Genomic DNA, 15,768 nt, shown 5'->3' with positions numbered 1-15,768 from the left:
TGCAACGCTTCCTGAGCCATGACCTGCACCTTGAGTATCTTTTTCTCTAGTAAGAGAACTTTCTGTAGGTCTGAATCCAATATGGCCCCCAAATGAACCATCCGCTGTGACGGATTCAGAGACGACTTTTCCCAATTTATGAGCCACCCGTGTCTCTGTAAACAAACTATTGTCTGTTGAAGATGGCTCAAAAGTAAATCCTGCGAATGTGCTAGGATTAATAGGTCGTTGAGGTATGGGAATATTCTTATCCCCTGTTTGCGCAGACAAGCTGCCATAACCACCATAATTTTGGTAAACACCCTGGGTGCTGTTGCTAGCCCGAAGGGCAAAGCTTGGAACTGAAAATGTTCCTGGAGGATGGCAAACCTGAGGTAACACTGATGAGACAGTGCTATAGGCACATGTAGGTAAGCATCCCGTACATCCAGAGATACCATGTAATCTCCCGGTTCCATAGCCAATATTATGGAGCGTAACGTCTCCATGTGGAACTTCGGGAGCTTCTGTATTAGAAATAGATTGGAGTAAAACCCCTGTCCCCTTTGTGGAGGTGGTACTGGGACAATCACACCTGACTGCAGTAATTTTTGGACTGCTTCTTGCAGGGCATTGGCCTTCGACTCTATACGAGACAGGCTGGTGCAAAAAATAAGAATTTACTTACCAATAATTCTATTTCTCGTAGTCCGTAGTGGATGCTGGGGACTCCGTAAGGACCATGGGGAATAGCGGCTCCGCAGGAGACTGGGCACAAAAGTAAAGCTTTAGAACTACCTGGTGTGCACTGGCTCCTCCCCCTATGACCCTCCTCCAAGCCTCAGTTAGGATACTGTGCCCGGACGAGCGTACACAATAAGGAAGGATTTTGAATCCCGGGTAAGACTCATACCAGCCACACCAATCACACCATATAACTTGTGATCTAAACCCAGTTAACAGCATGATAACAGAGGAGCCTCTAGAAAAGATGGCTCACTACAGCAATAACCCGATTTTTTTTGGTAACAATAACTATGTACCAGTATTGCAGACAATCCGCACTTGGGATGGGCGCCCAGCATCCACTACGGACTACGAGAAATAGATTTATCGGTAAGTAAAATCTTATTTTCTCTGACGTCCTAGTGGATGCTGGGGACTCCGTAAGGACCATGGGGATTATACCAAAGCTCCCAAACGGGCGGGAGAGTGCGGTTGACTCTGCAGCACCAAATGAGAGAACTCCAGATCCTCCTCAGCCAGGGTATCAAATTTGTAGAATTTTACAAACGTATTTGCTCCTGACCAAGTAGCTGCTCGGCAAAGTTGTAAAGCCGAGACCCCTCGGGCAGCCGCCCAAGATGAGCCCACCTTCCTTGTGGAATGGGCTTTTACAGATTTTGGCTGTGGCAGGCCTGCCACAGAATGTGCAAGCTGAATTGTACTACAAATCCAACGAGCAATAGTCTGCTTAGAAGCAGGAGCACCCAGCTTGTTGGGTGCATACAGAATAAACAACGAGTCAGATTTTCTGACTCCAGCCGTCCTGGAAACCTATATTTCCAGGGCCCTGACAACGTCTAGCAACTTGGAGTCCTCCAAGTCCCTAGTAGCCGCAGGCACCACAATAGGTTGATTCAGGTGAAACGCTGAAAACCACCTTAGGGAGAAACTGAGGACAAGTCCTCAATTCCGCCCTGTCCGAATGGAAAATCAGATGAGGGCTTTTACAGGATAAAGCCGCCAATTCTGACACGCACCTGGCCCAGGCCAGGGCCAACAGCATGACCACTTTCCATGTGAGATATTTTAACTCCACATATTTAAGTGGTTCAAACCAATGTGACTTTTGGAACCCAAAAACTACATTTAGATCCCAAGGTGCCACTGGAGGCACAAAAGGAGGCTGTATATACAGTACCCCTTTCACAAACGTCTGAACTTCAGGGACTGAAGCTAGTTCTTTTTGGAAGAAAATTGACAGGGCCCAAATTTGAACCTTAATGGACCCCCATTTCAGGCCCATAGACACTCCTGTTTGCAGGAAATGTAGGAATCGACCTAGTTGAAAATTCCTCCGTCGGGGCCTTACTGGCCTCGCACCACGCAACATATTTTCGCCAAATGCGGTGATAATGTTTTGCGGTTATATTTTTCCTGGCTTTGATCAGGATAGGAATGACTTCATCCGGAATGCCTTTCTCCTTCAGGATCCGGCGTTCAACCGCCATGCCGTCAAACGCAGCCGCGGTAAGTCTTGGAACAGACAGGGTCCTTGCTGGAGCAGGTCCCTTCTTAGAGGTAGAGGCCACGGATCCTCCGTGAGCATCTCTTGAAGTTCCGGTTACCAAGTCCTTCTTGGCCAATCCGGAGCCACGAATATAGTGCTTACTCCTCTCCATCTTATAATTCTCAGTACCTTGGGTATGAGAGGCAGAGGAGGGAACACATACACTGACTGGTACACCCACTGTGTTACCAGAGCGTCTACAGCTATTGCCTGAGGGTCCCTTGACCTGGCGCAATACTTGTCGAATTTTATAAACATGTGAAAGACTTCTGGGTGAAGTCCCCACTCTCCCGGGTGGGGGTCGTGTCTGCTGAGGAAGTCTGCTTCCCAGTTGTCCACTCCCGGAATGAATACTGCTGACAGTGCTATCACATGATTTTCCGCCCAGCGAAGAATCCTTGCAGCTTCTGCCTTGCCCTCCTGCTTCTTGTGTCACCCTGTCTGTTTACGTGGGTGACTGCCGTGATGTTGTCCGAATGGATCAACTCCAGGTGACCTTGAAGCAGAGGTCTTGCTGAGCTTAGAGCATTGTAAATGGCCCTTAGCTTCAGGATATTTATGTGAAGTGATGTCTCCAGGCTTGACCATAAGCTCTGGAAATTCCTTCCCTGTGTGACTGCTCCCCAGCCTCGCAGGCTGGCATCCGTGGTCACCAGGACCCAGTCCTGAATGTCTAATCTGCGGCCCTCTAGAAGATGAGCACTCTGCAACCACCACAGGAGAGACACCCTTGTGCTTGGTGACAGGGTTATCCGCTGATGCATCTGAAGATGCGACCCGGACCATTTGTCCAGCAGGTCCCACTGGAAAGTTCTTGCGTGGAATCTGCCGAATGGGATTGCTTCGTAGGAAGCCACCATTTTTCCCAGAACCCTTTCATTGATGTACTGAGACTTGGCTCGGTTATAGGAGGTTCCCGACTAGCTCGGATAACTCCCTGACTTTCTCCTCCGGGAGAAACACCTTTTTCTGGACTGTGTCCAGGATCATCCCTAGGAACAGAAGACGAGTCGTCGGAATCAGCTGCGATTTTGGAATATTGAGAATCCAATCGTGCTGCCGCAACACTACCTGAGATAGTGCTACACCGACCTCCAACTGTTCCCTGGATCTTACCCTTATCAGGGAATCGTCCAAGTAAGGGATAACTAAAATTCCCTTCCTTCGAAAGAGTATCATCATTTCGGCCATTACCTTGGTAAAGACCCGGGGTGCCGTGGACCATCCATACGGCAGCGTCTGAAACTGATAGTGACAGTTCTGTACCACAAACCTGAGGTACCCTTGGTGAGAAGGGTAAATTGGGACATGAAGGTAAGCATCCTTGATGTCCCGAGACATCATGTAGTCCCCTTCTTCCAGGTTCGCAATCACTGCTCTGAGTGACTCAATCTTGAATTTGAACCTCCGTATGTAAGTGTTCAAGATTTTAGATTTAGAATCGGTCTCACCGAGCCGTCCGGCTTCGGTACCACAACAGTGTGGAATAATACCCCGTTCCCTGTTGCAGGAGGGGTACCTTGATTATCACCTGCTGGGAATACAGCTTGTGAATGGCTTCCAAAACTGCCTCCCTGTCAGAGGGAGACATCGGTAAAGCCGACTTTAGGAAACGGCGAGGGGGAGACGTCTCGAATTCCAATTTGTACCCCTGAGATATCACCTGAAGGATCCAGGGGTCTAATTGCGAGTGAGCCCACTGCGCGCTGAAATTCATTGAGACGGGCCCCCACCGTGCCTGATTCTGCTTGTAAAGCCCCAGCGTCATACTGAGGGCTTGGCAGAGGCGGTAGAGGGCTTCTGTTCCTGGGAACTGGCTGATTTCTGCAGCCTTTTTCCTCTCCCTCTGTCACGGGGCAGAAATGAGGAACCTTTTGCCCGCTTGCCCACGAAAGGACTGCGCCTGATAATACGGCGTCTGCTTATGTTGAGAGGCGACCTGGGGTACAAACGTGGATTTCCCAGCTGTTGCCGTGGCCACCAGGTCTGAAAGACCGACCCCAAATAACTCCTCCCCTTAATAAGGCAATACTTCCAAATGCCGTTTGGAATCCGCATCACCTGACCACTGTCGTGTCCATAACCCTCTACTGGCAGAAATGGACAACGCACTTAGACTTGAGGCCAGTCGGCAAATATTCCGCTGTGCATCACGCATATATAGAAATGCATCTTTTAAATGCTCTATAGGCAATAATATACTGTCCCTATCTAGGGTATCAATATTTTCAGTCAGGGAATCCGACCACGCCAACCCAGCACTGCACATCCAGGCTGAGGCGATTGCTGGTCGCAGTATAACACCAGTATGTGTGTAAATACATTTTAGGATACCCTCCTGCTTTCTATCAGCAGGATCCTTAAGGGCGGCCATCTCAGGAGAGGGTAGAGCCCTTGTTCTTACAAGCGTGTGAGCGCTTTATCCACCCTAGGGGGTGTTTCCCAACGCACCCTAACCTCTGGCGGGAAAGGATATAATGCCAATAACATTTTAGAAATTATCAGTTGTTATCGGGGGAAACCCACGCATCATCACACACCTCATTTAATTTCTCAGATTCAGGAAAACTACAGGTAGTTTTTCCTCACCGAACATAATACCCCTTTTTGGTGGTACTCGTATTATCAGAAATGTGTAAAACATTTTTCATTGCCTCAATCATGTAACGTGTGGCCCTACTGGAAGTCACATTTGTCTCTTCACCGTCGACACTGGAGTCAGTATCCGTGTCGGCGTCTATATCTGCCATCTGAGGTAACGGGCGCTTTAGAGCCCCTGACGGCCTATGAGACGTCTGGACAGGCACAAGCTGAGTAGCCGGCTGTCTCATGTCAACCACTGTCTTTTATACAGAGCTGACACTGTCACGTAATTCCTTCCAACAGTTCATCCACTCAGGTGTCGACCCCCTAGGGGGTGACATCACTATTACAGGCAATCTGCTCCGTCTCCACATCATTTTTCTCCTCATACATGTCGACACAAACGTACCGACACACAGCACACACACAGGGAATGCTCTGATAGAGGACAGGACCCCACTAGCCCTTTGGGGAGACAGAGGGAGAGTTTGCCAGCACACACCAGAGCGCTATATATATACAGGGATAACCTTATATAAGTGTTTTTCCCCTTATAGCTGCTGTATCTTTAATACTGCGCGTAATTAATGCCCCCCTCTCTTTTTTAACCCTTTCTGTAGTGTAGTGACTGCAGGGGAGAGCCAGGGAGCTTCCCTCCAACGGAGCTGTGAGGGAAAATGGCGCCAGTGTGCTGAGGAGATAGGCTCCGCCCCCTTCTCGGCGGCCTTATCTCCCGTTTTTCTGTGTATTCTGGCAGGGGTTAAATTCATCCATATAGCCCAGGAGCTATATGTGATGCATTTTTTGCCATCCAAGGTGTTTTTATTGCGTCTCAGGGCGCCCCCCCCCCTGCGCCCTGCACCCTCAGTGACCGGAGTGTGAAGTGTGCTGAGAGCAATGGCGCACAGCTGCAGTGCTGTGCGCTACCTTGTTGAAGACAGGACGTCTTCTGCCGCCGATTTTCCGGACCTCTTCTGTCTTCTGGCTCTGTAAGGGGGCCAGCGGCGCGGCTCTGGGACCTATCCATGGGCCTGTGATCGGTCCCTCTGGAGCTAATGTCCAGTAGCCTAAGAAGCCCAATCCACTCTGCACGCAGGTGAGTTCGCTTCTTCTCCCCTTAGTCCCTCGATGCAGTGAGCCTGTTGCCAGCAGGTCTCACTGAACATAAAAAACCTAAAACTAAACTTTTCACTAAGCAGCTCAGGAGAGCCACCTAGTGTGCACCCTTCTCGTTCGGGCACAAAAATCTAACTGAGGCTTGGAGGAGGGTCATAGGGGGAGGAGCCAGTGCACACCAGGTAGTTCTAAAGCTTTACTTTTGTGCCCAGTCTCCTGCGGAGCCGCTATTCCCCATGGTCCTTATGGAGTCCCCAGCATCCACTAGGACGTCAGAGAAAAATCTTTGGGGAGGCTGCCTCCTGAATGGGAACCCATACCCCTGAGATACTACCTTCTGCACCCAAGCATCTGCTGTTGACTGTTGCCATATGTGTGCAAAATGAAGGAGTCGGCCACCAACCCTGGAATCCTCCAGGCGGAGGCCCGTCTCTTCAGGCTGACTGTTTCTGTTCAGGCTTGGAAGCTGGCTTTTTGCTAGCCCACTGCTTCCTACCCCTGGTTTTAAACTGGGGTTGCTTAGGCTCCTCTTTAGCTTTCGCTTTGCTTTGCCAACGAAAAGAGCGACATTTTAGACCCTTGGACTTAGGGTTATAGGTTGCCGGAAATCTGACCTTCTTTGATTCAGCCTCTGATTCTAGGATATCAGATAATGGTTTTCCAAACAATATATTATCAACGAAAAAGGCAATGCTTCCAATTCTTTCTTGGATTCCGCATCTGCCTTCCAGGTACGTAGCCAAACTGCTCTGCGAGCGACTACTGTCAAGGCTGAAGCTTTAGAAGCAACTGTACCTACATCAATTGCTGCTTCTTCCAAGTATTGGGCAGATTGTCTTAAACAGCTAAAACGATCCTCTTGCTCCCTACTAGGAGAAGAGATGTCATTCTCTAGTTCCTCTATCCATTCGCCCATTGCCTTTGCTACCCAGGCCGAAGCCATAGCAGGTCTTACCACTGCTCCTACTAGAGAAAATACATTTTTCAAAAGGCTATCTACCCTTCTGTCTGTGACATCATTTAGTGAGGTAGATGACAGTGGTAAAGCAGATTTATGCACAAGTCGCAGAACACGTGCATCTACTTTTGGAGGAACTCTTCGTTTTGAACACTCCACAGCTGGAAATGGATAATAAGAATCCCATCTTTTAGGAATCTTATATTTCTTACTGGGCATCGCCCAAGACTCATCCATCATTTCCGTCAGCTCATCTGACGCTGGGAATTCAGCTTTAACTGATTTTGTTCGTTTAAACACAGGTGCTTTAGATTTTAACACGGTCTTGGCTGGCTCTTCTAAAGAGAGAACAGCCTTCACAGCATTAATAAGTTCAGCTACATCTTCTGAACTAAAACTCTGCGACTGATCATCATACGGAGTATTTGAATCTACTGTATCATCATTTGTTGTATAGTCTGCCACATAGACGTATCCATCTTAGTCTTACTTGTCCCTTGGTTGCTTGTATTGGCTACTGGAACCAAGCCATAGGAAGGGAGCTGCATGTATGGGTTAATAGTGTAACCTAACCCTTGAGGTGGTGCTACCGGAGTTAACCTGTCCGCTATTGAAGATAGAGTCTTTGCGAACATATTCCATGGTGGCTCTGTTGGTGGTTGAACTAACTCCTGTTTTTTACTTTGCTGAAAAGCAAAACAGTTCGCACACAAACCCTCATAAGTGACCAATTGGTTCATATCAATTAACCCTGTCTTACAAGATAAGCATGTTAGGGCTGTAGGAGTGCTTGATAAATTCTCCTCGTCACTTTTGCCGCTCACAGACATGGTAATAATCTGTTAATGACTACACAATTTGTGACTGAAAATCACCTATATATGAGTATATAGAAGTGAGATCAATCTGACCACAGTGCACCTGAATTGAGGGTCAGAACAGGACTGACATTACATCAGAAAAGTCAGCACACATACTAGCAGTCAGTCACATGTTAAAGCATTAGACATTGTCATATGAGAATACAACCCCCATAACAACTTATACATAAGTAGGAAAATTGTACTTCTGTTTTTAACTGGTTCTTTTTCAACATAACATGCAGAAAACACAGTAATATACAGGTCTCATATGCAATAGGTACTAAAAATTAACAATTCATACTAACAAGTAGAGAGAATTTTTAGTACTGTATATAGCCTGCCTCCGGAGAGCGGGATACAGGGAGACTCATCACACTTCCATATCCAAGCAAATATGCTCGTAAGACGCTGAGTGGATTCAGACGCTACTGATGTGCACTACCACTCTTGATAACTGATAACGGACACGGTCGCTCACTGACGCTCAGCGACTTCCACGTGTATGCAGACGCTAAGACCTGTGACTCGGTCTAGGAGGGATTTCTAGTGTACACAACCGCAGCGTCTAAGCTGCGACCGAGTACCCTCGTGGTAGCGTCTGAGCTGGAAGTGAGGTCATTCAGTTCATGAACGAGAGACACGCGGGAACTGGTCATGAACTCGGAGGAGGGGGGGCCAGGAGAGCGTCTGAATCCCCCTGTTGACTTAAACTCTAAGGATCGCGCCCTCTCCCTAGTCCTGGCGCCTATGATCCCTGGAGCGTAGCGCTGTCGCCCCCGAGATGTTCGGCGCATCAACACACTGTTTGCAGTCTCCACCAAATCAGTGTAGCTGTGTCCTGACCCCTCTAGTAAGAGGAAATCCATAGACTTACCATCCCCCCATGCTCCGGCCACAGCCTGGTTACGTCTGCTGGACCTGCTAGAACATCCGACACAGACGCCCGTCGAGACAGCACTAATACCGCAAAGGTAAGCGTTGTTGCGACCCGGTAGGGAGTTGTTGGAGCGACTCTTTCTAGTATGCGTTTAAGACGCTGTTAAGAAAAGTCGCTCAAAAAAAAATATAGTAAGTCTATAAAAATAAAATAATAAAAGCTTGAGGCTGCTTTTCTCAGCAGCCCTGTGACCATGCGGCTTCCTGCCGCACCAAGCAAAAAACTGATTTGACTGAGTCAGTGGGCGGGACTATATGGTGAAGGCCCCGATGCATCCTGGGAGGCCAGAAAGCTCGTGACCGTGTTGGTGCCATTTCCGCTGTCGCTCAACCATATCCCAATGTTATCCTGTGGATAATCCTGTGGACCCAGCCAGAGAAATAACAAAGATTTAAAAAGAAACTGAAGAACTCTGGAGCTTGCCTAAACTGCCTGTGGGAGGGGGCATAGAGGGGAGGAGCCAGCACACCCAGTTGAAGAAATTTAAAGTGCACTTGCTCCTTTGGACCCCGTCTATACCCATCGTACTAGATTCCCCCAATAACCCTTATGGATGCTAGGGAGATGTTGTTTACTCAAGAATAGATACAGTAGCTATTGGGTCCAGCAATAAATAGTTATCTTTAAACTTCTTTAAATTGTAAGGGGGAATGCCTGGGTTGGACAAGCTGAAATGCGGTTAAATTTAAGGATAAAATGAAATTCAGTATAATAATGCCACTAATAAACTATTATTAGCCTATGATGTATTACAAAATGGTCAGTCCATGTCCAAAAAGGCCTACTTACCTGTGAAGCCTGCACAATGATGGGTACACCCAACAACCTCTGACCTGTTAGACCAATAGCTAGAGGCACTGACTGAATGTCAACAAATTCAACATACGCAATGCCTTTTGATCTGCGAGAGTTTCTGTCTGAAATGATCCTTACATCGCGCACCTAAAAGACATGCAAAAATTTAGCTACAGAACAAGAGAAAACTCAAATCACAAGTTTTGGGAAGTTGGTCTCACTTTTCCAACAGCTGAGAAGAAATCCTCTAAGTCACGTGGACGAATACGTGCAGCCAGCTGCATACAAAACACAGTTCGGGCATCCCGTTCCTCTGGAGTCAAAGTGCTTTCGGGTTGCCTGAGAAGAGAATATATTTGCCAAAAAAATTACATTGGGAACTGTCATTAACATACAGTAGTGTTTAATATTTAAATCAGAAAAAAAAAATTCTATGGAGCTCTGCTTTTATATACTAAAATCCCCCACAACAGACATTGCCTCAGCAAGTGCCTTAGGTCCACACTTGCACCTCCTGCTAAATTTCTATGCATGCAGCACTGAATCATCCTCCATTTGTTTGGCATCCAGCATCTGCGACACTCTGGTAGAGTACATGACGCCTACTCCCAGAAGGGTCTGCAAAGGCTGCAGTACAGAAAGGCCGCTACTAATCTGGATATTTCTAGTGCCATTTCATACCATTTAGGAAGGAACTTTCCATTGTACCACACATTGTTAGGTCAACGATCTGGAGAAACTCACTCCACTATCTATAGTTGATATATAATCCAAGTGCCCTCTTAACCTTCATATGGAAATAAAACCTTTTTTTAATGTAGTCATTAAATATTTACTATGGAATTTTGTGATTCAATATTGTTTGGGATATTGCCACCAGATTCATCAGTTCACTTCCCAGTCTTCCTTCTCCATATTTCACAAACAGCACAGACTTCCCTTGGTTCAGACTGTACACCTGGAAATTAAACTTGACATTCTGCACAAGCACCCCTACAGAGCAAACCTTTCCTGACAATCACATTTGTTATGTCTGGGTATTCAGCATCTTAAACACCAGTCCGCTGGTCGCGGATGCTGGGTTCCAGTGACACATCCCATGGTCTCAGTCTCTGCTGTGCATAGTGTCAGCTCACTGTCCAGCAGGTGTACCTGTGCCTTGTACCAAGCCATACTGGATCAAGCACGGTTCAATTGTGCAGAGCAATACCAGTTCATGGCCGGTTCTATTGTGTCACGATATTCTGATCCAGTCTGGATCCACTATACGAAGCTATTACGGTCCTACCCGGATATGGTATTCTAGTTGTTCCAGGTACAGACACGGTCTATACCTCTGGACTTCCACTATGGAAGACTGTCTTCTCCAGTCCTGTGCTCAGTATCATGCCAGTATCTTAATCTACTGAAGAAGCGGATTCTCTCAAGCAAGAGTGTGTGTCCAAATATCTTTATGACCTCATCCTCAGTAAACCCTGTGGCTAATTAAAATATGCCCCTACATGCTATTCAAACAACTGAAACTTGAGATGCTTTTTGGATTGTTTTTGTGGGAGAGTGGGAGGATGTTCCTTCTCCCTGCGTGAAGCTAACACCCACATGGAGGGGGTCCCTGCCTATCTGGTCAGTCCCGGGACCCACAATTTCTGATGGCAGCCGTGCTTTTAAGTAATATATCCTGATGTACAAAGAAGCCAGTCTGAAAGGGGTCTCTGCTGGGTCGCAACCAGGTTGGACACATGTACAAAAACCCGGGTGCGACCCAGCTCTTGCAATCTGAAGAGGGGTATAACTGTGCACCTGGACAAACCATGCTGCATAAATACATTTGATTTTTTTTTAATGTGGGATAAATATGGGCTTGCTTTTTCATCTAGGCCACAAATCCTGGACAGATTTATTTTTACACTGCACATTATAAATCTGCATTGAAATATGGTTTTTCCAAGGTGCACAGTGATTTGATCTTTTTTGCTTTACTCCCTCTTCAGAATTAGGCTCAGTTTTCAGCACAACTCAAATTTCCAGAATACTGTTTGGGGTTCTAGAACAAGTCAGAGTTCCCAATCTATACAGAGTTCCATGTTAAAAAATGAAAAAAAGTACTGTATGTCTTTCTTCAAGTTGTCCATACATAGTTACTAACTGAGACAAAGATTTTTTTTTTCAGTCAGTGTGTGGAGCGAATAATTATTGGACTTTGACCACTTTGCCAGCACAGTCACTGGGGACACCATTTCCAGGCACAGTCCAAGAACTCACACTTATGGTGCCCTTCTCCATGACAATGCACCTGCCCACAAGTCCAGGAAAGTGGCAGATTTTCTGGCCTATGAACGCATCCAGGAGCTAGATCATCCGCAGTACAGTCCAGACCCGACCCCCTGCAACTTCTTCATATTCTCACAAATCAAGCGCAAGATGTGTGAAATCAGTTTTGAGTCACCGGAAGCTGCAGTGGAGACCTTCATCCAGTAAGTAGACATAAATGGTTCGGACTGGTCCAGCTGCTTAACAAAGTGGTTTCAGTGAGCGCATGCAACTTTGTATAGACTCCTCTGGCGAACACTTGAAAAAAAAAAATAGGATTTTAATTACCTACCGGTAAATCCTTTTCTCGTAATTCATAAGGGATATTGGGGAGACTTAGTACAATGGGGTATAGACGGGGTCAAAAAGAGCCGATGCACTTTAAATTTCTTCACTGGGTGTGCTGGCTCCTCCCCTCTATGCCCCCTCCCACAGGCAGTTATAGGCAAAACAGTGCCCGAAGGAGAAAGGATATATATGAGAGAAGGAACATGATAACAAAGAGTAGTGAGATTTAACACCAGCACACCACGAACACATAACAACCAGCAACGGCTGAAAAACAACAACAATAGCTGAACAGGTAACCATAAAGAGAACCTGAAGAAAAGTCAACGCACCGAGGCGGGCACCCAATATCCCATATGGACTACGAGAAAAGGATTTACCGGTAGGTAATTAAAAATAAGATTTTAAACCTACCGGTAAATCTTTTTCTTCTAGTCCGTAGAGGATGCTGGGGACTCCGTAAGGACCATGGGGAATAGACGGGCTCCGCAGGAGACATGGGCACTATAAAGAAACTTTAGAATGGGTGTGCACTGGCTCCTCCCTCTATGCCCCTCCTCCAGACCTCAGTTAGAGAAACTGTGCCCAGAGGAGACGGACAGTACGAGGAAAGGATTTTGTTAATCCAAGGGCAAGATTCACACCAGCCCACACCCTCCACACCATATAACCTGGAATATACGAACCAGTCAACAGTATGAAACAGAACAGCATCAGTCAAAGACTGAACAAAACTGTAACATAACCCTTATGCAAGCAAATAACTATATACAAGTCTTGCAGAATGTTGTCCGCACTGGGAGGGGCGCCCAGCATCCTCTACGGACTAGGAGAAAAAGATTTACCGGTAGGTTTAAAATCTTATTTTCACTTACGTCCTAGAGGATGCTGGGGACTCCGCAAGGACCATGGGGATTATACCAAAGCTCCCAAACGGGCGGGAGAGTGCGGATGACTCTGCAGCACCGATTGAGCAAACATGAGGTCCTCCTCAGCCAGGGTATCAAACTTGTAGAATTTAGCAAAAGTGTTTGAACCCGACCAAGTCACCGCTCGGCAAAGCTGTAATGCCGAGACGCCTCGGGCAGCCGCCCAAGAAGATCCCACCTTCCTAGTGGAATGGGCCTTCACTGAAGTAGGTAACGGCAATTCAGCCGTAGAATGAGCCTGCTGAATCGTGTTACAGATCCAGCGAGCAATAGTCTGCTTAAAAGCAGGAGCGCCAACCTTGTTGGCTGCATACAGGACAAACAGAGCTTCTGTTTTCCTAATTCGAGCCGTCCTGGCTACGTAAATTTTTAAGGCCCTGACTACATCAAGGGAGTTGGAATCCTCCAAATCTCCCGTAGCCACAGGCACCACAATAGGTTGGTTCATATGAAAAGAGGAAACCACCTTAGGCAAAAATTGAGGACGAGTTCGCAACTCAGCTCTGTCCACATGAAAAATCAGATAGGGGCTTTTGTGAGATAAAGCCGCCAACTCAGACACTCGCCTTGCAGACGCCAAGGCCAACAACATAACCACTTTCCAAGTGAGATATTTTAATTCCACGGTTTGAAGAGGCTCAAACCAATGAGACTTAAGGAACTGTAACACCACAGCACTCCCTTCACAAAAGTCTGGACTTCTGGTAGAGAAGCCAATTTCTTCTGAAAGAAAATAGACAGGGCCGAAATCTGTACCTTAATGGAACCTAATTTTAGGCCCAAATTCACTCCAGTCTGTAGGAAGTGGAGAAAACGGCCCCGAATGAAATTCCTCCGAAGGAGCATTCTTGGTCTCACACCATGACACATACTTCCTCCAGATACGGTGATAATGTTTCGCTGTCACCTCCTTCCTAGCCCTTATCAGAGTAGGAATGACCTCATCCGGAATGCCCTTTTCAGCTAGGATCCGGCGTTCAACCGCCATGCCGTCAAACGCAGCTGCTGTAAGTCTTGGAACAGACAGGGCCCCTGTTGCAACAGGTCCTCTCTGAGAGGAAGAGGCCACGGATCTTCTGTGAGCATTTCCTGTAGCTCCGGATATCAGGCCCTTCGAGGCCAATCTGGAACAATGAGAATTGCCTGTACTCCTTTTCGTCTTATGATTCTCAATATTTTTGAGATGAGAGGAAGAGGAGGGAACACATAGACCGACTGGAACACCCACGGAGTCACCAGGGCATCCACCGCTACCGCCTGAGGCACAATACCTCGGGAGCTTTTTGTTGAGGCGTGACGCCATCATGTCTATTTGAGGCAGTCCCCACTGACTTGCAATCTCTGCAAAGACTTCTTGATGACGTCCCCACTCTCCTGGATGGAGATCGTGTCTGCTGAGGAAGTCTGCTTCCCCGTTGTCCACTCCCGGAATGAAGACTGCTGTCAGAGCGCTTACATGATTTTCCGTCCAGCGAAGAATTCTGGTGGCTTCTGCCATTGCCACTCTGCTCCTTGTTCCACCTTGGCGGTTTACATGAGCCACAGCCGTGACGTTGTCTGACTGAATCAGAACCGGTAGGTCGTGAAGAAAATTCTCCGCTTGACGTAGGCCGTTGTATATGGCCCTCAATTCCAGTACTTTGATGTGCAGACAAGCCTCCTGGCTTGACCACAGACCCTGGAAGTTTCTTCCCTGTGTGACTGCTCCCCAGCCTCGGAGGCTTGCGTCCGTGGTCACCAGAACCCAGTCCTGAATGCCGAACCTGCGACCCTCTAGAAGGTGAGCACTCTGCAGCCACCACAAGAGAGATACCCTGGCCCTGGGGGACAGGCTGATCATCTGATGAATATGTAGATGTGACCCGGACCACATGTCCAGAAGGTCCCACTGAAAGGTCCTCGCATGGAACCTGCCGAATGGAATGGCCTCGTAAGACGCCACCATCTTTCCCAGAACTCGAGTGCATTGATGGGCCGACACCCTTTTTGGCTTTAACAGGTCCCTGACCACGTTCTGGAGTTCCTGGGCCTTTTCCATCGGGAGAAAAACCCTTTTTCGTTCCGTATCCAGAATCATGCCTAAGAAAGGCAAACGGGTCGTTGGAACCAACTGTGACTTTGGTAGATTGAGAATCCAGCCGTGCTGTTGCAACACCCTCAAGGAGAGTGACACGCTGTTCAGCAACTTTTCTCTCGATCTTGCTTTTATTAGGAGATCGTCCAAGTACGGGATAATTGTGACACCCTGCTTGCGCAGGAGCACCATCATTTCCGCCATTACCTTGGTGAAAATCCTCGGGGCCGTGGAAAGCCCAAACGGCAACGTCTGAAATTGGTAATGACAATCCTGTACAGCAAATCTCAGGAACGCCTGATGAGAAGGATATATGGGGACATGAAAGTATGCATCCTTTATGTCCAGGGACACCATATAATCCCCCCCCTCCAGGCTGGCGATGACCGCTCTGAGCGATTCCATCTTGAATTTGAACCTTTTCAAGTATAGGTTTAAGGATTTTAAATTCAGAGTGGGTCTGACCGAACCATCCGGTTTTGGAACCACAAACAGGGTTGAGTAGTATCCCGTCCCCTGTTGAAGCAGGGGCACCTGGACCACCACTTGTTGAAGACACAGCTTTTGAATTGCATTTAAAACTACTTCCCTCTCCAGGGAAGAAGCTGGTAGGGCCGATTTGAAAAACCGGCGAGGAGGCACC

The 15,768-nt window shown here is 47.5% G+C and overlaps 1 protein-coding gene across 4 annotated transcripts in view; it reads right to left on the bottom strand.

Annotated features, from left to right (window-relative positions):
- The window catches only part of RBM23 (RNA binding motif protein 23), a 298,094-nt gene that overhangs the window by 72,749 nt on the left and 209,577 nt on the right, over nucleotides 1-15,768 (bottom strand). For all 4 annotated transcript variants that reach the window (XM_063913568.1, XM_063913567.1, XM_063913569.1 and 1 more), the window contains 2 exons: nucleotides 9,746-9,863; nucleotides 9,519-9,671 (listed from right to left, as the gene is read on the bottom strand). In XM_063913568.1, the coding sequence (XP_063769638.1) occupies nucleotides 9,519-9,671; nucleotides 9,746-9,863 (271 nt within the window). The remainder of the gene's footprint in view (nucleotides 1-9,518; nucleotides 9,672-9,745; nucleotides 9,864-15,768) is intronic.

Source organism: Pseudophryne corroboree, chromosome 1, assembly GCF_028390025.1.
Source record: "Pseudophryne corroboree isolate aPseCor3 chromosome 1, aPseCor3.hap2, whole genome shotgun sequence".
Taxonomy (NCBI): Eukaryota; Metazoa; Chordata; class Amphibia; order Anura; family Myobatrachidae; genus Pseudophryne; species Pseudophryne corroboree.
Note: the sequence above shows the minus strand (reverse complement) of the source record. Positions and strands in the feature narration are given on the sequence as shown.